The sequence below is a fragment of the Otolemur garnettii genome, unplaced genomic scaffold (assembly GCF_000181295.1).
Source record: "Otolemur garnettii isolate 467f Iridium unplaced genomic scaffold, OtoGar3 scaffold00063, whole genome shotgun sequence".
Classification (NCBI taxonomy): Eukaryota; Metazoa; Chordata; class Mammalia; order Primates; family Galagidae; genus Otolemur; species Otolemur garnettii.
In genome coordinates, this window is record NW_003852458.1 from 4,200,748 (window position 1) to 4,225,030 (window position 24,283).

A 24,283-nucleotide genomic window follows, 5' to 3' on the forward strand; every position below is an offset into this window, starting at 1 on the left:
AAAAAAAAAAAAGGTGGAAAGATAGTTGCAGCTAACACTTCACAGAATGTCAAGTATCCTGGCAATGAACAGGTAGTAGAGCCAGTCCTGAAGAGATGTCCTTCAAAGGCAGGATTCATGGGGGGAAGGGTAAATGAACAAAGGGACGGGGGGATATTACTTGGGATCAGGTTTTACCAAAAAGGGGGCATTTAGGGTTTAATTGACTCCAAGGCAGGGGTAGAGGGGAAAGAGCAGTCCCCTAGAGTTGAGAAGAGAGTTGGGGAAAGACAAGGCCAGTAAGGCAGGCAGAGGGCTCGTGCAAGCCAAAGGCTGAGGATGAGATGGCGTCTGTTCACAATGTACTGGTTCACGGTGGAAGGGCTGGTGAAGGTGCAGGGTTCAGAGGGTGTCAGGTGGGGATGGCACAGACAGCAGGAGGGATCCACATGAGCAGATCAGGGAGCGTAAGGGAGGGCAATTTTCCTCCAGGGTTTGCACCCAGGGCAATGATGTGGATCCAGGACAAAACAAGATGAGGTTGAAGTTGATACAATATTGAGGAGAAGCTGGCTGCTCTTTCCATTGGACTGTGACTGCCTGGCCACCAGGGTCCATATACAAACAGCCTGGGCTTCTCACAGAGCTGGGCTTAGTCTGAAACTTGTACTGCTCCAAATGGCATCCCAAGATGCTCAGTGCCTCATTGGAAGTGAAGCCTTCCAAACCTGAGTGCAAGGCTGATTGCCCTCCCATTGGCATCCTGTACTCCCCTAACGTACAACTTCCCACACCACTGAGAGGCCCTGTACTTTACTCTCTCTTCTGACGACATCCTTCACAGGCACTGAAGAAGCCTTGTTCTCCCATGAATCCCCTGAGATGTGTACAAGTCCTGGCCCACAGCAGGCACTCAATAAAGTTATCATAATGCACAAGAACTGCCCTGGGGAGGCTTGCCCCTTGGGCTTCTCAATCCTTTGAACTTCGCACTATTGCTATTGGAGGGCCAGAAACAGGACCTACCCAGCTGGGAGAACCCCAGGGGCAGTGAGCTGTCAGTTCTCTGACAAGTAATCCAGTGACCCTGGAGGTGAGTGAGACATGTTCCTTCCTCCTCCTCCTCCCAACACACCTCTTTTATCATGGCTTCCGGGAGCTTCTCTCTCACTGTCCTGCTGGGCATCTCTGGGCACACTTCTCCTTCACCCTGCATTGTCCCAGCAGCTGCACACTCTTATAGCAGACATGGGTCTCGCTGAAACTGGGACTAAGAACCAAAAACTGTGACAAGAGACCTCAGAGATCAATTCCTCCAAACTCTGCATTTTGCAAATAAAGAAATAAGCCCCAAGGAGGAAACAACTAGCCCAAGACCACACAGCCAACGTCAGCCCCACATGGCTGTGTGTGCCCTGCCTCTCTTCCCCACCCCTGCCGCCCCATGGCCGTTCCTACCTGCCGAGTCCTTTGATGCCAGCAGAGCCCCTGGCCAAGCATTGCAGTCGGAGTCTTTCAATGGGGTCAGTGGCCGTGGTGAGCTTTTTCTTGGCCTGAATTGCCATCTCTCTGTCATGGCGTGCCGTCCCTGCCATCTGAGGGGTGAATTCACAGCAAGTTAGCAGAACTCAGGTCTGACCGCCTGCCTCTGGCTAAAAAGTGACAACAGCCCCACTGAGAAAAAAGTTTACAGCCCATTCTGTCATCAAACCTCACAGGAACAGCCTCAAATCTCCCAGAAGTTCTAATTTTTACCTAAGCTGACTGTGTGCCTGGCATATTTATTACTTACTTATCTAGTCCTGATGATATCTGTTTTCTCCAGCCCAGGCATTAGTCTTAAATATACCACCACTTCCCAATAATCTTTAATCTTTCTGAAACCTCTTCCCTCTATAAAAAACAGGAAAAAAAAGTTAGGCCAGGCATTGTGGCTCACTCCTATAATCCTAACACTCTGGGAGGCTGAGGCAGGTGGATTGCTTGAGCTCACAAGTTCAAGACCAGCCTGAGCAAGAGCAAGACCCTATCTCTACTAAAGATGAAAAAACTGAGGCAAGAGAATCACTTGAGCCCGAGTTGGAGGTTGCTGTGAGCTATGATGCCACAGCACTCTACTCAGGGTGACAGTTTGTGATTCTGTCTCACAAAAAAAGAAAAAAGAAATGTTGTCTATTTCATAGTCTCTTTCTTAGTCAAGTTTGTATGCCATGTTCTTTTATTTAGAATTTTACTCATTTTCTTGACCCCACATTTAATATTCTCCCCTTTGATCTAAGCATTAATTTGTATTGCTTCTCTCCTGAGATTCTCAACATTTGGACCTTAACGATTACTACCAGTAATCAGCATCATCTTCCTGATTAACAGGTTAGTGTCTATTAACACCTAACAAAGTTCTCAGAACAGAAAAAAAATGACAAAGACATTCTCTTCTGACAAATACATACAAGATCTCTTTTTCTACACTTTGGCTTTGTGTTTTAACCATTAAGAAACAGAAGAGAGAATGGGTACCATGAAATACTGCCTCCTGGGTGGTCCCTGAGGAACGTACAAACTGCGACAGCTGGACTTGATTTCTCAGAACTCCCACAACAGTGGGCAAAGCACTGGGCTGGAAACCTGGAGTCCCAGGTTCTAGTCCTGACTCTTTCAGTCCCACCCCCCATTTCCCCACCCCCTAGTCCAGTGACATCTGAGTGGATCTTAGGGTCTTTTTCTCCACCTGTGCTAAATGGGAGGATTGAGTTAGATGGTCTTTAACTTCCATCCCAGCTCCAAAGAACACTAATCCTAATGAGCCCTCTGGTAAATGGAGGACCCTAAACATTACTTCAATGTGAACTATGAATGGAAAGACCAAGAAGTGAGAGGTCTTGAAGTACATGCAAAGAACAGCATTCAAAACAGAGAGGTAGATGTATGGAACAGAATAGAGAGCCAAGAGATGAATCCAGCCACCTACCGTTATCTGATCTTTGACAAGCCAATAAAAATATTGAGTGGGGAAAAGATTCCCTATTTAACAAATGGTACTGGGCGAACTGGATGGCAACCTGTAGAAGACTGAAACTAGACCCACATCTTTCACCATTAACTAAGATAGACTCTAACTGGATTAAAGATTTAAACTTAAGACATGAAACTATGAAAATACTAGAAGAAAGTATAGGGAAAACACTTGAAGAAATCGGCTTGGGCAAAAATTTAATGATGAGGACTCCTCAGGCAATTGAAGCAATGTCAAAAATACACTTTTGGGACCTGATCAAACTTAAAAGTTTCTGCACAGCCCAGAACACAGTAAATAAAGCGGGTAGATAGCCCTCAGAATGGGAGAAAGTATTTGCTGGTTATGTCTCTGACAAAGGTTTAATAACCAGAATCCATAGAGAACTCAAACATATTAGCAAGAAATAAAACAAGTGATCCCATCTCAGGGTGGGCAAGGGACTTGAATAGAAATTTCTCTAAAGAAGAGAGGCATATGGCCTACAGCTATATGAAAAAATACTCTCCATCCTTAATCCTCAGAGAAATGCGAATTAAAACTACTTGAGATACCACCTAACCCCAGTAAGATTAGCCCAAACCAGAGATGTTGGCGTGGATGCGGAGAAAAGGGAACACTTCTACACTGTTGGTGGTAAAGCAAATTAATTCATTCCTTTTGGAAAGACATCTGGAGAATACTGAGAGAACTAAAAATAGACCTGCCATTTGATCCCACAATTCCTTTATTAGGTATATATCCAGAAGACCAAAAATCGAATTACAACAAAGATATTTGTATAAATCGAATTACAACAAAGATATTTGTATCAGAATGTTTATTGCAGCCCAATTCATAATTGCTAGGTCATGGAAGAAGCCCAAATGCCCATTGACTCACGAATGGATCAACAAATTGTGGTACATGTACACCATGGAATACTATGCAGCCCTAAAGAAGGATGGAGACTTTACCTCCTTCATGTTTATATGGATGGAATTAGAAAATGTTCTTCTTAGCAAAATATCTCAAGAATGGAAGAAAAAGTATCCAACGTACACAGCCCTACTTTGAAACTAATTCATAGCTTTTATAGGAATGTCATAACCTAATTATAGCCTTGGAATATGGGAAGGGGGTGGGAGGCGGAGGTGAGGGGGGTGGATGGGGGGAGGGAGGGTGATTGGTGGGGTCACCTCTATGGTTTACCTTGCAAGGGTACAAGTGAATCTTTCTAAAAGCAGAGTATGAATGTTTTAACTCAATAACTAAGAAAATGACATGAAGGTTATGTTGACCAGTTTGATGAGAGTATTTCAAAATGTATATGAAAACAGCACACTGTACCCCATGAATGCATTAATGTACACAGTTATGCTATAAGAAATTAAAAAAAAAAAAAAACAGTATTCAAGGTGCTAAAAAAAGGATGTTAGAACAGTTCCACTCTTGGGTCAAAGGCTGTCTCCCTGGCCAAATCATGGCACTTCCCCTGAGTGCTACATGAGGACGAAATGTGTTCCATCAAAGATGGCAACCCTCGCATTTGTGCCTCTCCTGTGCCAAAGCTCTTGCTCCCTGAATGCAAGTCAAAGGATTTCCCATGCAAAGTACCCAAAAGTAACCTTTGAGAAAGGGAATCTAAAGCCCAAAACTGAAGCCAGAATAGATAATCAAGGGACACATACACTTAATGTGGCCCACTTCCTGCAGCCCTCCCCCAACCAGCATACAGGATCCGCTGTCTTGCCCTTCATCTCAATTCCCACCGCATGGGTGAAGAAGGGAGCAATTCCTCTCAGTTCTCTTGAACCCAGGCCAAGGAGGCCTTTCCCTACCTGAATCTCAGCCACTTTGCTCATTAGGGAAAAAAATTGCTTTATCTAAAACTACACAGAGCCTTCCGCTGAGTCCTCTGGCTCCTCAGTAGAGGTTCCCTAGAATTCCAGATGGCAGCACACACTGGTCTTGGAGACCTCCATCTCTGGTCATGTCAGGAGCATACAAAGGGCATGTTCCAGTTCTCATCCAGCAAGGATATCCGTCTCCCAGATCATTTGCCTTCCTGGTAGCATTAGCTTTCTAAAACTGGCATTTGCTTATTATTAGTTTGTTCCCTGGCCTCAAGCTGGCTTCCATTCCTAACTCTATGCCCATGACATCCTTGAGTCACAGCCAGGATCCTGTATTCACATACAAGAGCACAATCTACTCATCCAGCCATCTCCACTCCTTTACTAGTCCTCGCCTAAGCCACCTGCCACCCTGACCATATTCTGCCACTGGCAGCAGTGCTAGCCTTACCCCTCCCGCTATGGAAGCAGAAACTGGCACCAACAGCATGCCTTCCTCATTCTCTGAACCCTCTCGGGCTCACTCAATCCTGGAGCCACCATTGTTTTTCCTGCCCCTTCACTTTGCTTTGTGGTGCTTGCCCATTGGCTGTTCCCAGCCACCCACCTCCCATCCTCATTTCCCCGCTATGGTTCCCCTGCCTTGTTCGTGCTACTCAGTTTGTTCTTGTTTTTCCACATCACCCATGACAGTAAGTGAAGAATGAAAATAAACATAGACCCAAAACTAGTAGGAGGAGGAAATAAGACCTGGATCCCAGATCTGAGACAGATTCCTGGTGGGGCCTTCTTTGAAGACCTTCAGAATATTAATGGCCACTTGGTGGTAAGGATATATCTAGTCCTGGCAAAAACCCTGAAAGCCAAACTGAAAACAGGAACTCAAAAAAATATGCATAAACCTGTGTTTATAGAAGCATTATTCACAACAGTCAAAAGGTAGAAACAACACAAATATCCATCCATCAATGAATGGATAAACAAATTTTAGTATATCCATGCAGTGAAATATTATTCAGCCATAGAAAGGAATGAAGTGCTGATACACGCTATAGTGTGCATGAATCTTAACCACGTTATGCTAAGCGCAAGGATCCAGATACAAAATGTCACACATTGTCTCATTTTATTTCTGTGAAATATTCAGAAGAGCTAAATTCATAAAGACAGAAAGCAAATGACTAGCTGCCTGGGGCTGGGAGGGCCATGGAGAGAGACTGCTTTAAGGGGGTGGAGTTTTGTGATGCTTGCCCATTGGCCATGGGGAGAGAGTGCTTTAAGGGTGTATAGTTCCCTTCCATAGAAGTGGAAAACGATCAATATTGTGAATGTATTATATATTTTAAAATGACTAATTTTATGTTATGTGAACTTCATCTCAATTTTTTAAAAAAAACATGAGTAAATGTTAATTAGCTAGATTTAGTCATTCCACAATTATGTGTACTTCAAAATATGTTGTACAAAGTAAATATATATTACATAATTTTACCTGTCCATTTAAAAAATAAATTAAAAAGTGTTACAGATACATATCCATCTTGCCAAGGTGGTTAGCGAAGGAAGGAAGGAGAAGAGTTAGTCACAACTATTATTTGTATTGAAGTGCAGAGAAATCAGATAACTTGCACAGGTCCCACTACCATGTGACTTACAATAATCCACACACTGTCCAAACTGCGAGAAACTTGAAGATCACCTAGTGCAATTACCTGATTTTGGAGACTTGGAAACTAAGGACCAGGTTGGTAAAGTGACTTGCCCTGCAGTCCTGGACAACACCAAGCACAGAGCTTCTGGTTCCCAAGCAGGGCTCTCTCTACCCCACCACACTTGTGAATAATGTATAAGAATGTCAAAGCACAGTTGGATGGAGCTGTCCCATAGGAAAGCAGGTCAGACTCCAGGAAAACAGGGACAGAGAGTCACATATCCCCAAACTGTCCTGAGGCCAACCCTTCCCAGTTACCTCTTGAGTCTAATTTGATAAATTCAAGGGAAAAAACTAAACTGCATTCTCTCCTGCCACTCTACCATGGTTCTTGGAATACCTATATGAACTATCCATCTTCGTTATTTAAATGCAGTATAATCTCCATGGTCGGCCACCTCCCCACTCTGACCACCTCAAATTGACCTAATTTTCATAGATCAGATTTGCACCACATGCACATTTCAGCACAGTAGGCCTAGTTCCTTATGTTGACCTCCTCTATATGTTAACCAGTTTGCTACAGTTCCTTGGGTGGTCAACTTGCCACTGTATTTAGATACTTTAGTGGCCCAGTTCATCAGCCCATGTGTAACATTCACTGTGTACTGTTTTGAAAGCACTGTGCCAAGGCAGGGTGTGGGGTTTGGGGGGGGCGGTGTGAGGAATTAGAAGGATCAAGCCTTTGAATAGCTTAGAATCTCAGTAACTTTAAACTCTGATGATCATATTTAAGCTGAACAGAAAACAGTTTACCAAGAACTGGGGGTTTTAAGGAAGTCAGGATTGGGTAGGGTCTCCGCGAAGAAGAATCTGAAGTCAGCAGGGCTAGAATCTGTCCCCAAACATACATCGCTGGCATCACAGCCCTATGCAAAGCGTCCCTGACTCCAGAAGACCCTCTTTGCGTATCCATCCTTCGGGGTGACCAGCCCGCATCCCGCCAGGTCCGCGCGGGGCCCAAGAGATGTGGAGCTCCCGAAGCGCGCGACCGCAGCGCCACCACGTGTCGGCACGGAGTCCGCACACTTGCCCCGGGCGTGTGGGGTCTGTTCCCTCAGCAAAGGCCGGCTAGGAGCCTAAGGGAGCAACAGGCACTGCGCTAAGGAGTTGTGGAGAGGGATGAAGACATCGCTTACAGCACAGGGTGGGGGACGCAAACTCTCCACTGAGCCGCGACAAACCACAAGAACGCAGCTAACCCGGCTCGGGAGCGCTCTGAAGACGTCTGTGATGCCTAAACTTTAATCCTAATGGGAGGTGGAAGTTATCTAGGCTGGGGTCGTCGGGGGAAAAAAGGAAATACACTATATATTTTAGAAGAAGAGGTACCAAGTGTTTGGGCCAAAGTGAAAGAAAATAGCATAATTAGAAAAATACAAGTATTTTAGTATGATTGGAAAATAGGCAGATGGGGGAAGGGGACATGAAAAGATGTGAAGATTGGGAGGGAGTATGAAAGGGGATTTCTGGGGGACATGAAACTGATCAGGTAAGCAAACATGGAATCTGAAAGGGCCATGGTGAGGTCGGATTTTGTACTGGGAGCAACAGGAGACCCTAAAGCCTTCAAAAAGGAATGATAGTTTGCATCCCCAAGTGTAGAGCGTGGGTAGGAAGGTGGGGCACGCTGACCAGCAGGAGACTGTTGGATCAAGTACGTTGCGGGACTGTGACGACAGAGGTACAGGGAGACATTCAAATGGCGGGAGACAGCGCACAATTTGAGGGAGAGAGGGACTGGCACCCAGAGCCCCCCGCTTTCCGTTGCCGCCATCCCTACCCCCAGTGGCTGGTGGGAGGGGACGTTCACACAGGCCTGGAGATTTAATGCATGGGCTGCGTGGAGCCACCACCAGCAAAGCCAAAGGAGACTTGGTAGCGCTGGTCCCTGCTGAGGCTGCCTCATTCCGTTGTCCTGGTGCACAACTGCTTGCCTGCCACTGCCAAAGCTCTCTGCCTGCCTACGTTTGAGAATCCTTGTAGAACAGAATGTGGAAAGTTGAAAATGCATAGAAGTCTATCTCATGGTTCTCGGATTCTTCCGCAGGATTCAGGGACAGATTTCAGTTGACCCTTAGAAGCGGAAACCCCAGCCTACAGGTTAGCACTGTTTGTTTGTCTTTGGTGCCCCCTGGTGGCCGTAATCCGGATTGCATAATTCCCCTCGCAGCCTCCCCCTTTTTCTCTTCCTTTATTCCTCTCCCTCTTGCTGGATTAAAAGTCTACAGCCAAAAACCTGCAGAGAAGCGGATCTTATTGCTGAGGAAGCTCCTCTCATTGATACGGACATTGGAAAGCACCATGGACGTCCACATAAAACTTCTCAACCCACCCTCTAAAATCTTGCCCTCCTTTGGTTTCTCTGACACTACACTCCAGGTTTTCCTCTTTCTCAGGAAAGGCGCAGTTGCTTGAAAGACCCAAGGGAACTCACACAGGTTTAGTCCCCTTGAATGAATTTGGGAGAAGAGAAGAGTTAATCTGTGTGAAGGAAAAGGGAGGACAGAGTTAGGTTAACAGGAAGGCACAGGAAGGCACATCAAGTGTCACCGAGGGGCAGAGGGGAGGTGTGCTGAGTGAGGATAGAAACAGACTCCCTGCTGGAAGGGGTGTGCACCCCAATGGTTGGACCAGGTTTTGCCTGGACATCCTTTCTTTGCACCCCACTTCTGGAAGCACTGAGGTAGGGACAGCGTGTACCATGAGGAAGCTGTCCTTGTAGGCGTCATCTAAGTCCAGCCCTGTGAAGCAGCAATTATCTATAGAACAGTCCAGTTTTTCCAAATAGACTCTTGTGGTCATCAAGCCCATTTTCCCCACAGCCAGACTATGTAAAGATTTTTGCTTTAAGAACTTTTTAGGCATTTCTGTAATTGTTAAATACCTGTGCCATTAGTTGTTTTCAATAGCAAGTGACCTGGGGTTGCTGTAGCTCTGTGTGACTTTTTAAAATTCTATGTAGAAAGAAAGGAGAAAGGCAAGATCAAGAGCAGGCAGTTGTTGATTAAACTTGTAGGGCTTCGAGCTCGTTCGGAGGCAGTATACAATATTCGCCTTCTCTTAAGGTCTCAACCAAAGGGAAAATTTCCCCATCTCTTCTTCTCAGGCTTGGTCCTGAGCATCAAGACCTATCCTCCAGGGGGAAGGGAAACGGGATGTGGGTTTCACTATTTCTCTCTCTACTTGGAAACTGGATCTAAGGTTGAAATTTTGATTTAGATTCAGTGGACCTTTTAATACTTGACTTGTCACCCAGGGATGGAGAGAAAAGACACACCAGACCGTGTTTGAAGGCAATAGATAGAAAAAATTACACCATCTGCACTGATTCCAGTCTGTTCAGTAAACTAGTTATTACTATCAAGTAGATGGCAAAAAGCTGTAGCTTCTTACCTTGGTACCCATAGCACAGCGGTTATGGTGCCAGCCATATACACCCAGGCTGGTGGGTTCAAACCCGGCCAGGCCAGCTAAAACAACAATGACAACGGCAACAAAAAAATAGCCAGGTGTTGTGGTGGGTGCCTGTAGGGTAGCTGGGCAAGAGAATCGCTTGAGCCCAAGAGTTGGAGGTTGGTGTGAGCTGTGACACCACAGCACTCTACCTAGGGCCACAAATACCGGGTGTCTGATGAGGGCTTCTCTCTCTACTTTTAAGATGGTCCCTTGAACACTGTATCCTCCAGAGATGATGAATGTTGTGTCCTCTTATGACAGAAAAGATGGCTTCACAAAGTGTTCAGCCTTTCCACTTTTATAAGAGCCTTAATCTCAATCATAAGAGGTTTTTGGGTTTTTTTTTTTTTTTCAATTTTTGGCTGGGGCTGGGTTTGAACCCACCACCTCCAATAGTGGGGCCAGCGCCCTACTCCTTTGAGCCACAGGTGCCACCCCTGAAGCCACATCTATAAGGGCTTAATCTCAATCATAAGAGAGGACCTCTTGTGACTTAATTGCCTCCTAAAGGCTATACCTCTTAAGTTTCTACATGAATTTCAAATATTCAAATCACTGGACTAGGTGTTGAGAATAGACTAGCAGGTAGGTAGGAAGTGAATAAATATTGCCTCCCTCCACCCCAGACTGAAATTGAAGATTCAGTTTGGAGCCTTGGTTTTTGCAGTAGAAGACGTAGAAGCCCCAGAAATGGGCAAGTGTCACTGTTACTGACTTTGTAAGAGTACTTCATCAAGCCCATCAGAGCTGAATTCAACTGAACATGCTCTTAGCACCACTAAGGACACCCAGCACCATGCCAGTTTTTCAGGTGACATTATAGAGTAGAAGTACCCAGTTCAATCTGTGGTTGTCCTCAAGGAGGCATTTGATGTCTGGAAACATTTTTGTTGTTACAAAGGAAACGCAGTAGAATGTTAATGGAATCTAATGGGTACAGGCCAGGGATGTTACTAAATGTCCTGCAATACACAAGACAGCCCCTGGCAACAGAGTTAACCAGTCCAAGATGCCCATAGTACTAAGGTTGAGAAGCCCTCTTATAGAGAAAGACCTGGAACTAGCATGAGCTGTTAAAAAAAGACGCCTATACTCCTCACCAAACAGTAAATTAGACTCTCTAGGTCCGGATGCTGCAGATGGACATTTTAACGTTTTCAGTTGGTTTTAATGCACACCTAAGGTTTGAGAACATAAGCTATAGGAAATACAGTCACCCTCTAGTAAGAGGAGGAAGACTTCATGGGAAAAGACTATAACATCAAATAGGATAAGATGAAGGGACAAAATGAAAAGAAGAGGTAATAGTGACTGTAACTATGCTGGGGCCAAGCTCTTAGCTAAGGGCTTCGCACATATCAACACATGCCTCGTGCGGTGGGTGCTATCAAGTACCACTGACCTATCTCTGGAAGTCAGCAGAGACCCAGAGAACCCAGATCATTTGCCTGAGGATGTGCCACTAGGGAGTGACAGAGCTCGGGGTGAACTGCTGTTCTCTCTAAGTCATCGCACTCAACAGCTGCATCAGGGTGCTGATAAATTGCTTTGGGGATCCAGGGAAGGTCTGTGCAACAAGCTGAAGGGAAGGAAATGCTTCAGGGAAAAGAGTACCTTGGAGTGCTGGTAGGATTTTCCCACAACAGAAGGTGAAACCGCACCCCAGAGCAAACCAGGCCACGCATGGGTCACTAAACCTGACCCTTCACCCACGTCAGGTCCCTTCTTGAGTTTTTAAAATCTTAAGGCTCAGTGTCAATTCCTTCTGGTTGAAATGAACAATTTTACTTAATCTCCTCTTCTAGCAGTAGATTTTTGTCTATTTTTTTTGGTGTGTGTTTTTATGTTTGTTTGTCTGTTTGCAATTTTTAGCCAGGGCTGGGTTTGAACCTGCCGCCTCCAGCATATGGGGCCAGGGCCCTACTCCTTTGAGCCACAGGTGCCGCCCTGTTTCTTTGTTTTAATAAAGTAACGTATATAAAGTAAAGGGGGATTTTTGGACTAAACCTAAAACTCCTGTATTTGATTATCCTTCATATCATTTACTATTTTCCACAAATTATTTTTGGATTACCATCTTCCATGGAATCCACTTCCATGTCATACCACTTAAAAGATGGCAGTATTTGATCTATACTTAAGTGACACAAACCTACTGTGGAAATAAGATATCACTCAAGTCCGACACCTTACCAGTTTTCTGTTTCAAATTCATGTTGCAACTACTGTCATTTGGGAAGTGTTCCTAGAGCCCATTTCTGCTAAATCACAGTATTTAATTCTTTCTGCTGATCTTAATGTGAATTAAGTCCTTATTTTAATGTTTACCATATGTCACATTTTAAAAATCTCTCCCATAAGTATCATGTTTGTAAAATGTTTACTTCATACTACATCATATTTCATTTTATTCACTGAACCAGGGTTGGGAAGTAAGGTAAAGGTGCAGTGTTTAAGGAGGCTCTCGGTCTCACAATGGTGCAAATGTCACCCTATACTTGCCCAAGCCTGAGTGTGTCTCCTTAAATATTATACCCTAAGAACCTAGTCTTGGTTATGTATTCAACATGTTTGTTTATAAAATACCTAGTATGGGCCATATAATAGTAATAGATGAAACAGTCAAGGTTCTGACCCTTGGAAATTTATATTCTTAGGGATAGTTTTAACTTCGTAGAATTTGAATTACAACTGATTTTCCAGACACTGTCAACTGGCTGGTGCAAATGTCATCCCACTCCCCTTTTTCTCTGCTTCATTCCACTTTCCACTAGGTGGACATGAGAACCAGCTCTGGCCAAAGAGAACCAAATGAAATGCTGAGGGTTCTAGGATAGCTCTCTCATCTCTTTTGCGTTCCTCATGCATTGAGTGAAAATGCAATGTCTGGAGCTCTGGCAGCCTCTATGAAATCATGAGGGAAAGGCCAAGGCAATCAAAGCCATCCCAACTTAGAGCTCTATCATCCCTGAGCTGATGAACCAATGTGAAAAAACTGCCTGGATCCATATCCCTGTCATGTGAAAAACAAAATCTCTTTGTATTATTTGCTTAACTGCATGTTGGTCAGGCCTTCCATTACTTAAACTGATGCAATTGGCAAAAGTTCATTCCTACAGAATTTGGGCTGATTCTCGATCTTTACCTGGGAAAATTTAACTAGCAATCCAGAGTGAAGAGAGACTCAGCTCCCCCTGAGAATTCAAAGGAAAGAGAAAGTTACTCCATTTTAACTTCTAATTGCAATAGATTTTTGTTTTCAGTTACTAGCTTCTCCAACACTTTTAACTATGAAAGAGTTAAAAAAAAAAAAACTGCTTAGCATGATATTCAAGAACTCACTTAACTAAAACAATGTGGTAAAAAGCCAAGTTTAATAGAACACGGAGGCCCCAAGGTAACAAGGTCCTTATAAAAATAAGCATCTTCTGGGAATGTCAGGAGGCATGAGCTCTCTCATTAGCACCCTCCTTGCTGTCTCCTGCATTTCTCTCCTCCCTCTACTGTGCCTTAACGCCCTGGGATTTTTACCAGGAAATTACTTACAATCTATTCTGAGTCAGATAAGCCAGACAGATGCAAGATCTTAAAGAAACGAAGTAAGAAGAAATGTAAACTACACAAATGTAATCAAAGATTTGGTAGATTTGTATATGAAATGCAAAATAGATAAAATCAAGAGAAAAGAAACATTTGTTGCCAAACTTTTTGGTTTTAATGATTATACTCTGAAAACCAACGAGGTAATTTCTAAATATCCACTTTTTAGATGCCATGAAGTCCTCAAACTAAAGCCCACGGGCCACATGCAGCCCGCCTAGGACATTTATCCAGCCTGCCGGGTGTTTTTGCCGCCACTGCCTGTCCTGCTTAGCTGTCAACTCATCCTGGGGCCCACAGTCCAGCCCTCCAATGGTCTGAGGGACAGTGAACTGGCCTCCTATTTAAAAAGTTTTAGGACCCTTGCAAGCCTTAGCTTCAGACAATGATTTCAAGCCCACTGCAAGGACAAGGCCCAACTGTTACATCCTCTGTCATCCTTTTAGATTCAGATAAAATCACAGCTCTGACTAATGTGTGCATAAGTCTCTAAACTTTGGGGGTCATAACTAATTGTAAGTCACAAAAATCACTTAGTAATTATTCTGCAGTTACTTAGAATAAATGCTTCTTTTGGAGTCATTGTCTACATCTGTGCAAAAACTGAAAAGGTTGCTGTAGAGGCAGGCAACATAAGAAAGGATATAATAGAACTTTAAACAATTAAAACGCCATTTAAGGTGCAGCAGAAAGTGTCAATAACAAACTAAACCAAGCAAAAGAAATAATCTCAGAGCTTGAAGGCAAGGCCCTTGAACTAACCCAGTCACTCAAAGATACAGAAAAGAATAAAGAAAAATAAACAATCACTCAAGAAATATAAGATTATGCAAAGCAAACTAATATAAGAATTACAGGTATCCATGAAGGAGGCAAAAAAGCAAACATCATGGATAATTTATTTAAGACAATTAGTAAGGAGTTCCTCCCTGATATTACCAGAGATTCAGATATCCATGTACAATATGGTTATCAAAAACCAAGAAAATTAATAGCAAATAGGACACCTCCAAAACACAAAGACATATCATCATCAACCTGGCCAAAGTCAAAATGAAAGAGAAAATTCTACAAGCAGCAAAATGAAAGCAACAACTAACCTATATAGGAAAACCCATCGGACTAGCAACAGACTTCTCAGTGGAAACCTTACAAGCCAGAAGGGCTCGGGCCCCATTTTTACTCTTCTAGTCTTCTGAAACAGACTCCTACAAGCCTAGAATTTTGTGTCCTGAAAAACAGTTTCATAATTGATGGAGAAATACTTTTCCAGACAAGCAAACACTAAGGGAATTTGTCACTACTAGACCTGCCCTACAGGAAATACTCAGAACTGCATTATACAGCACAGTAGATAAGCACAGCGGGAAAACACCCCAAAGTTTAAGCTCGCAGCTGTAATAAAATAATACTACAAAATGGAAAGCAAAACAATAAAATATTAACCAGCATGATGAACAGAACAGCATCGCACGTATCAGTGCTAACACTCAATATGAACAGTCTGACTCCCCCCTCAAAAGACATAGACTGGCTGAAAGGATGAGAAAGCACAACCCAACTCTCTGCTGTTTCCAGGAAACACATCTAACCCACAAAGACCCACATAGACTCAAAGTGAAAGGACAGAAAAATATTTCATGAAAATAGAAACCAAAAGAGAGCAGGTGTGGCTATTCTCATATCAGATAAAACTGACTTTAAATCAACAATAGGATAAGAAAAAAAGACAAAGATCTTCATTATATAATAGTAAAAGGAGCAATTCACCAAGAAGATATAATAATTCTAAATATATATGCATCTAACACAGGAGCTCCCAGATTCATAAAGCCAATCATTAGACCATGAAGCAAAGAGATAAGCAGCAGCATCATAATTGCTGAGGACTTCAACAATGCACTGAAAGACCTTGACAGATCATCAAAACAGAAAAATCAGGAATTAATGGGACTCCAGAACAAATGAACCTAATGGATATCTACAGAGCATTAAGAAACCCCTTGTCACTGCCTCGTCATGACCTATTCTCCTAACCTTCTTCGATGCACAGCCCAACTGGACAGACTCCCTATGCCCCAATTTGGCTCTATAACTTTATAAATCACTAAGACTAAATCTTGGCTCAGAGAAGTCCTCTTCATTCTATGGGCCCCCATCAATTTGGGCACACTCAGAGCTTATCTGGATAATCCACCCAGCAGGCAACCACAAAGGGTCTAGAGATCCCTTATTTGTACCAAATTTAACTGCTCAATGTCTTAGAACTCCCTTCTAAAACCATGCATTATGTTTTGTCATCATCCAAAATAGGTCTCCTTTAAAAGTTCAATATTCAGCATTAACTTTCCATGCACCATTCAGTTCCATTATTCGAACTTGCTTATGACCTAAAGCAGCAGTTTTCAACCTGTGGGTCATGACCCCTTTGGACTGCATTAAAGGTTTATGGCATTAGGAGGGTTGAGAACCACTGACCTAAAGGGGCTCCTGATCTTTCTCTTGACCCTGTGTTTTTCACTCCATTACCTGTCTCATTCTCCCTTCTGGGTCAATTTCCTTCCCTCTCCATTCCATACATTTTATACATCATTCTGACCACTCCTTACCAGCACCCTCTTTTTCACTCCTCACTGGTCAATCTCCCACCCAAACAAATGCCTCCTAACTTGGCTCAGTTTGCCCATGCTTGCTCTCCTTAAAGGCAGACTGTGAATTGCAACTGAACAAACTCACGTGTTAGCATAAATTGGTGCCACTTCATTTATTCTTTACTACTAGGCCTTCAGAAACACTCAACTATAATATGATGTTGGTCAGGTTCTTCTTCCAGTCTTCTCAGAGGCTAATAGAATTCTTTGCCATTCTTCTCTACATCTTGTCTTAAAAGTCACAGAAAAAAAGCAGAGCCACCAGATATGAATAAACTCACACCACCTTCCTCCAAATCTATAAAGACGTAGCTTGAAGACCATCCTGACTTCATCCTACCTCCTCTTGAGGGAGTACTGAGCTTCCTGTAACCTAAGGAGACCCTCTCCACCTGCAACACAGATGCCAACCCCTCCAGGATTCTCAGTCATTGGTTATGCCCTTTTCCTCCTGGCCACTAGCTTCTGTTTAGTTCATGAATCCTCTGTAGTCCCTCAGCTCTGGACTTCTAGCTACAATCCTTCAAAGTCAGCCTACTTGAAAGGGTCTCCAGTTTCTCCACTTCTTCATGCCCCATTTGCACTTCAGTCTACTGCGTTTCAATAAGCAAACTCTCAATAATTCATTGTGAACCTGATTGTCAGCTTTGTCAGTCATTAGTCCCTAGTTCTCCCAACAGTTAGTTCTATCAATCATTATTCCTTCTTAAAACCCTTTTCTCTCAATGTCTATAGATCTAATTTCCTCTCATTCTTCTCCTCCCTCTTGGGCCTATCCTACTTTGTTTCTTCCTTGTCTACTGACTGCTTCTTAAATGCTGTTTACTAGGCTTTAGTTACTTATTCTATTCTCACTCTTTCACTATCCCATGGCAATCTCAGCCATATCCACTGACACAATTGTGATTTTTCCAACCAATGGACTCTCCCGAGCTTCAGACTCAGATTTCTTACAGGGTATGTGTACTTGGATTAACTACAGACACTTCAAGGTTAATGTTTCAGAACCATGTTCATTATCTTTCTTCCTTATTTCTTGACTCAGAAAACAGGAACATCATTTACCTGTGTCAGTAACCGAACATTATCTTAGACTCTTCTTCACTCTTTACATCCACTCAGCAGCTAAGTCCTACATAGTTTCACTACTTTGACATTGCCTCTGTTCCCTCACCTCCACTGCCATGGATACTTAGTTCAGAACCTCTCATTTCCACTATTTTTACTGTCTTTTAGCTAGTTCCCCTCCTTTCACTTTGCCCTCTCTACTTATCCTTCAGATGACTATCAGAGAAATCTCTATAAAGTGGAAAACTAAACTTCACAATCTAGTCTAAAACCCACCATGTGCAAGCAAAGTGAAAATTTTTCATATTGGATTTATGCATTGGCCCTTCCTATGTCTCTAGCTTTGTTTCTAGTAATTCTCCAGGCATTTAAAATCTATTCTGCATCTCTACTCACTCACATTCCTCAAACACACATGGTGCTCTATATCTCTATGCCTTTGTATGTGTAATCATGCTTTCAGGAATATCCTTTCTCCCTTGTTGGCCTAGAGAAGTCCTACCCATCCTTGTATAATAACTATGGTAAAGTCCAAATCATGACCACATTGCACCATGCCGTAATTCTGTTTTCAGATCTGCCCGTCCTACTAGACTATAAAGTCCTTAAGAGAAAGGGCTGAGTCCTTTGTGTTTCCTATCATTATATTATCAGCATTTAGCATGATGCTGCTAGATTACTATTAGAATTGATGATTGCAATTATTAGATAATTGCTATCAGACTATAAATACAAATGAATACTGTAATTTAAACCTCAATGTTTACATCTCAATAAAAATATTTTTATAGTTGTAAGATTTTGAGAAAAAAATAAGAGCTTGAAAAACAAGAAAGAATTTCATCTGCTTAGTGTGATTGATTTAAATACTCCTCAGATTGAAGGCAAGGCAGGTGGACACCTGGACCTAAGTGTTGCCCTTTACTAAAGTCCTTATAACTTTGAACAAGCCATGTCACTATACTTTAATAAGCATGCAGATTCTTAATCCAGTTCTAAATTGTTAGTTTAGCAGAGTATGTCAGAAATGACACAAGCTTTGAACGTCAGACAGAGCAGTATGCATAACAGCTCGATCTTTTCATGCTTTATGACTTAGATATGTTGGACCCCTTGAAGCTCAGTTTTATCAATAATCATCAGGATGGTTATAGCAACTCACCCAACCACAAGTACTTAGTACACAGTAATCACTCAATAATGTGTATTTTCTTCCCCTTTACTGGGTATAATTTATTTTTGTACATTTTTACCCGAGCATCTCTTCACAAAGATTGCAAAAGCCTCTCCCAGAACCAAGCTATTTCCTCCATGGACTGACAGCCTAGCGATGGCTTGCTTCTCTAGTCCAAGAACTCCCCAACAAATCTGAGGTTTTCTTTCAGGAGAATAACATCTACTGTCTTACTTTCTTGGCTAAAACAAGCAAAAGCAATCAAATCAATAGAAGAGATTAAAAAGTTTATTTACCTTAAATCTTAACCTGTTGCCACCAGTTGCTTGGAACTGAAATGAAACTAAGGACGCTTTCTCTTGCGCCTGGGAAAACTGGTCCCTCCCTGGCCGCTCACCTCCTCCCTCTCACCTGTCTTTCTCAGATGCCCTGGTCCACCTTCTTAGTGCTAATTGGATGGCCTGGGATCACTGCTGCAAGGCTCACAGTCTGATTGGCTTTGCTCACTGTCAGTCCTTATTCTGGCCCTGCCTTTTCTCAAGTTTACACTCTCGTTGCCTAGGAAATCCCAGTGACTATGAAATCCCAAGCTGTTTGCACAGCCAGAGGGAAGTTTTGCTGGAAATGGTTTAGTTCCTAGCACGACATGAAACTTAACCTCCTATGTTTTATGAAGATCATATTCAGCAAATTATCTTGCTTCTTTTAAGCAGTCCCTTCCTGTCCCCATGTGGTCCCCAGATGGTCTACTGCTAGGGTGCCTTATACTACCAGGTAAAACTTAAAATCACAACTCTCAGGAGCAGCCAGGTATAATTATAGATGATTGAAAAGTCTCTTTCTCTGCCTTCACACACTAAGGGAATGCCATTTCTGCTGTTTCTATCCTTGGTTTCTTCTCTTCTTTTCTTATTCGTTTTTTACACATTCCGTGGCAATTACTGTACTGGATAACAAGCAGTCTAGTGGCCTATTTAGAGGAAAATATCTAAATCATGCTTTCTTTCATTGATATCTATGACATCCACGCCATCTTACCATTCTTACCCCTACTCTCCTCCTTTGAGGAGCAGGCAGGTGTAATTACAGGTGACTCAGGTCTCTCTCAGACACATACACACATGCACACTTCTACATGTGCCATGATCCTGGCTGTGTGCAACATCCTTGTAGCATGAGAACTTACAGAACTTAGATGCCAAGCACCCAGCTCTGCAGAATCCTAGGCAAATTTTCCTGTGGATATAGCAGAGGGTTAAACCCTTTACTGTTTCCACAGGGAGTATATATAGCTTTATCTTTTTATTTGAATTGTTTTGAGATAGGTCTCACAACACCATAATTAATCAGACCTGTGGCTCTTCCAGGGCAACCTCATGTCTCTAAAGTTCTCAAAAGTTTAATTCATCAGATGTCATTTAAATATCTGAAACTCTTAAGAAGGAACTCAACCTCCATCTGAGATTGCAAAATAAAATACAAGGGCATAAGCATTTGAATATGAAGTATTTTATGAAACCCATCCACAGAAACAGTTTGCTATAGTAATTTAAGAAAGGAGATCAAAAGTAAAAAAAGAAAAAAGGCAAATTAACAATAAACAGAGAAGAAGGAGCAAGGGACGACAGGACAGAGCCACCATACAAAACTCTATGGTTTTACCAAGAAAAGAAAACAACAACAAAATAATCTGAGTTTATGTAAATGTGTTTCTTCAGTCAGCCAGCCTATATCTTTTGAGTGGCACATTCACATCAAGAGATAGAATTGATATGTGTGAATCTGTTCTGTTCATCATAATAAGTAGTAGTACCTTGCTGCTTTGTTTTTCTTTCCGTGTTGTTGTTTTATAGGAGTTTGGGGCTTTGGCTATTTGAGGGTGATTTTACATGGATGGGTATCTATTATGCTGATTTGTGTATAATGCAGATCTGAGTATTTCCTGCATCTCAGCTCTTGTCATGATAAATTCCCTCAATGTTTTCTTGTCTAGAAAAAAACTTATTTTCTCCTAATATTGTAAAACTTCATTTTGCAGGATACAAAAATTCCAAGCTGCCAGTCACCCTGTTTAAAAGATCAAAGATGAGAGCCAACTCCCTTCTGGCTTATAAGATTTCTCCTAAGAAATCTGCTTAGTCTGATGGGTTTTCCATTGTAGGAAAATAGCTGTTGCTTACATATAGAATTTTCTCTTTCATTTTGACTGTGGCCACAGTGATTCTTATGTGACTTGAAGATGTCCTATTTGGTATGACCTTCCTGGCATTTGATTACTTTCTTGCATCTGCATTTCTGGATATCTGGCAATACCAGGGAAATTTTCCTCAATAATTCCCTCAAATAGATTTTCTTTGCTCTTAGTGCTCGTTTATTCTCCCTCCGGGATACCTATAATCGGTATGTTAGTTTGCTTCACATAGTCCCACATCTCCAAGTGATTGCTCTGCCTTTTTAATTCTCTTCTCTGTCTCTTTAAATGATTGGGTTAGTTCAAAAGCCTTGTCTTCAAACTCTGAGATTCTTTCTTCTCCTTGGTTTAATCTATTGCTGAAACTTTCCACTATGTTTTGAAAGTCCCTAAATGACTCATTGTTTTAAGTTCAGTTATATCCTTCCTTATGTTATCTAGCTCTTAATTGCTTTTTTAATTAATTTCTTGAGATTTTCTTTTTTTTTTCTTTTTGTTGGTTTTCACTTTCTCTTCAATTCCATTCATTTTATTTGCCATCCATATGCTGAATTCCATTTCTGTCATTTTGACTATTTCCTTCTAGTAGGTGTTCACTGCTGTAGCTCCATTGTGATCCCTTAGGGGGACCAGTCTGTTTTCACTTTTCATGTTTTCAGAGTTCTTTCACTGGTTTCTTATCATCTGAAACCTCTTTTCTCAACTCAGGGCTATTAAGTTTACAGGGTATCTGTTCCTTGCTAGGAACTCTCTGGCTTGATTATAGAGTAAGGGGAAGTCCCTACATAATTCTCTTTTCCCACCCACTCCGGAATGTTAATGCAGCAGCAAAGAAGCATGTACACTAGAAGCCTTAAAGTAGCTATTCTGATTTGTTCTGTTCACCTGTGATTGCCTCTGATGAAGCCTATGCTGAATACTGTTTGCATTGGCTGATGGGTTAATCACAAAGTGGTTGTAGAATATTCAGGCTGGGAGCTGGGTGAAACCCTCCTCACTGAGGCTGATGTTGGGGGGAATGCTTTACCTCAGGTCTCCCCTAAGGGGATAGCAGCAGCTGGGTCAGGCTATCTAGACAATTGTTGTGGGTTTCCAGTCTGTGGGCATTTGCTCAAACCAGGTCACAGTGTTCTAGAAGGTCAATCTTGGGGGGCATTCCTGCTGGGATGTTGGACTTCGGAGCAGTTCCTCTAGCCTGGTGGCAGTGGTGGAGGCTCTAGGCTGGTGAATTGGGATCTAGGTGTAGAACTGGAGTCTTTAGAATGATGTCTCAGGCCCAATGGGAGCTCTGGAAGCACAAAGGCAGAGCCTTGGACTCTGTGTGAGAGTGTCAGCCAGGACTGGAGAGAAGCCCGAAGCAGGGATTCTAAGTAGGGCCAGAAGCAGGGCTGTGCAGGTACTAGGGCTGATCTAAACTGGAGAGTGGGGTCAGGGCCTAGCAGGTAGGAGGCAGTTGGGAACTGCAAGGTGAAGTCGGGTGAAACAAGTGACTTGCTCCTCTGGAATCTCAAGGATCACATGGATGCCAAGTCAGAAGCAAGGGTCAGTTCCAGCAGCCCAAGGACCATGAAGTTCTCCCTATCCCACCCAGAACTTGCCAAAACAGTCACCCAAAGCCTCTGAGATCCGAGCATGCTACAACCCAATCAATTCTTGTACTGAGATCCCATTGTGCTGTAGGGGGAAATTTCTTGGTTTCCTGTCACAAGGAATGGCTAAAGAAACCTTTCAATTAGTCCATGCCCTCCCCATCCCAGTGTGGACCTGGCATCATGCACCCAAGAGCTCAGGATGGCTTTAGTTGTTGCCTGATTTCCACCATGCCTATTGTCTGATGCAATTACTCTTCATAGACTCCAGGCATAGAGGTTGCAGTGGAGGGTGTTGTCTCACAACTCACACAGTGTCAGGAGGGTGAACATAGCACCCCAGTGCCCTATCCTTCTACGTTTTTCCCCATGCATTTTCCCTCCACACAGAGTGTCCCACACTGTATCTCTGTGATATCACAGTGTTGATTCAGAGAAGAGAGACCATTATTCAGGCAGCTGCCTGCATTTTTCACTTCTTTCCTTGGAGTGGCATGCTAGCAGGCTGCTTTGTAGCCTGCCATTTTTTTTCCTGCTTACTTTGCCTATTCTAACATTCTTTGGAAGTTAAAAAAAAAAAAATGACTACCACAACCTCCTTTGCCCTGTCTCTATGCCTTCTTGGCACTATCGCCCACTGTTGTCCATGAAACAAAATTGTTCTTACGGGTGGACCCAACATTAAACTACAACAGTGGTTTTATGCCTCTTTCCACTGGTTGTGGCCTGCCATGATAGGTATCCACCTTCTAAGGTCAGGACTGGATAGAATACCAAAAGTTTATTACTTCACACAAAGAGCTGTGTTCCCTCAGTGCCAGTATGCCCAAAGACAATCTGTATTACTAGACATTAACAACACTCTACAAAACCATAGAACATGGAAAAAAAATCATTTCCATAAAAGAAACTAGTTCATTACCTCTATGTTAGCATAATCCCACTAAAGGAAAATAGCATGCCCCCAGATGATAGCCCATTTTCAAAACAGAATAACAAATTTGGGATGAGTTTATTTGATTTACTCCTTTGTTTGGCCAACTCATTAAGAATGCTCCTTTACCCAGGAAATAAAAAAAAAAAGAGAGGGAGAGAGAAAAATGCACACAAACAACCAGTGCCTAAACAGCACTAAGGACATGGGATTGATACCCAGGGGATGATGCAACCACATCATCATATTACAGAGTACTAACTCGCATGCCAGTGATTGGACTAGTATTTATTTGCTAGCCCCAAATAGAACATACTGGCTATGCAGAACCAATTTATGGCCGTGATGACCTCCAGGATGATTAGAGAGGTGTTCTCTGGGTTATGCTTGGACACTTGGAAGAATAATTCAAGCCCTAACAACCAGCAAATTTCTTTCATATAAAAATCTCACTGGGCACATTCTATTTTCTATTGGTATGGTCACTTAGCCTTTACCCTTATACAAATAGGTATTGAAAAAGTCATACGACTTAAAGAGGCATTAGTGAAGCATAGCCAAAAGGCTCTCATGACAGTCACATGAGCATCTCTGTCCTAAATAATGAAATCTCATTTATGAAAAAAGTTGTGCTACAAAATCTCCTGGCCTTAGACATACTCACTAAAGCCAGGGAGGAATATGCACCATCATTAAGACTGAATGATGTGTTTATATCCCAGATGAGTCAAGTAATATTAGCCAAGTAACAATGGATATGAAAACCCAAATAACCAAGCTTTCAGATCAACTTGTGGATAGTTGTTTTGTGTCCTGGGAAACCTGGTGGCAAAAACTATTACTCATAATAATAGTAATTCATGTTCTGTCTTGCTTTTGTCTAAATGCTGTTATGATATTTGTCCACAGCTGGGCTGATGTACAACCAAAAGGGTCAAAGCAATGACTGCCCAAAGAATTGCTCTAAAGAGAGTTGCATAGCCTGAATCAGGCTACTTGTCTTTTTGTTGCTATAATTCAGTTTTGGTCCTCTTTGTTCTGTCCTAACGTTCTCCTGTTTTTCCTACAATGGAACACTA

The 24,283-nt window shown here is 42.5% G+C and overlaps 1 protein-coding gene across 2 annotated transcripts in view; it reads right to left on the reverse strand.

Moving 5' to 3' along the window:
• The window catches only part of CAPSL (calcyphosine like), a 34,582-nt gene extending 15,553 nt beyond the window's left edge, over window positions 1–19,029 (reverse strand). Inside the window, exons 1-2 of one of the 2 annotated variants that reach the window (XM_003792936.3) lie at window positions 18,902–19,029; window positions 1,438–1,574 (exon numbers count right to left, since the gene is read on the reverse strand). In XM_003792936.3, the coding sequence (XP_003792984.1) occupies window positions 1,438–1,574 (137 nt within the window). In that variant the 5' untranslated portion in view covers window positions 18,902–19,029. Of the gene's footprint in view, window positions 1–1,437; window positions 1,575–18,786; window positions 18,870–18,901 lie in introns of those variants that run through there. The other variant, XM_003792937.3, reaches the window with a different exon arrangement.
• Window positions 19,030–24,283: the final 5,254 nt, after the last annotated feature.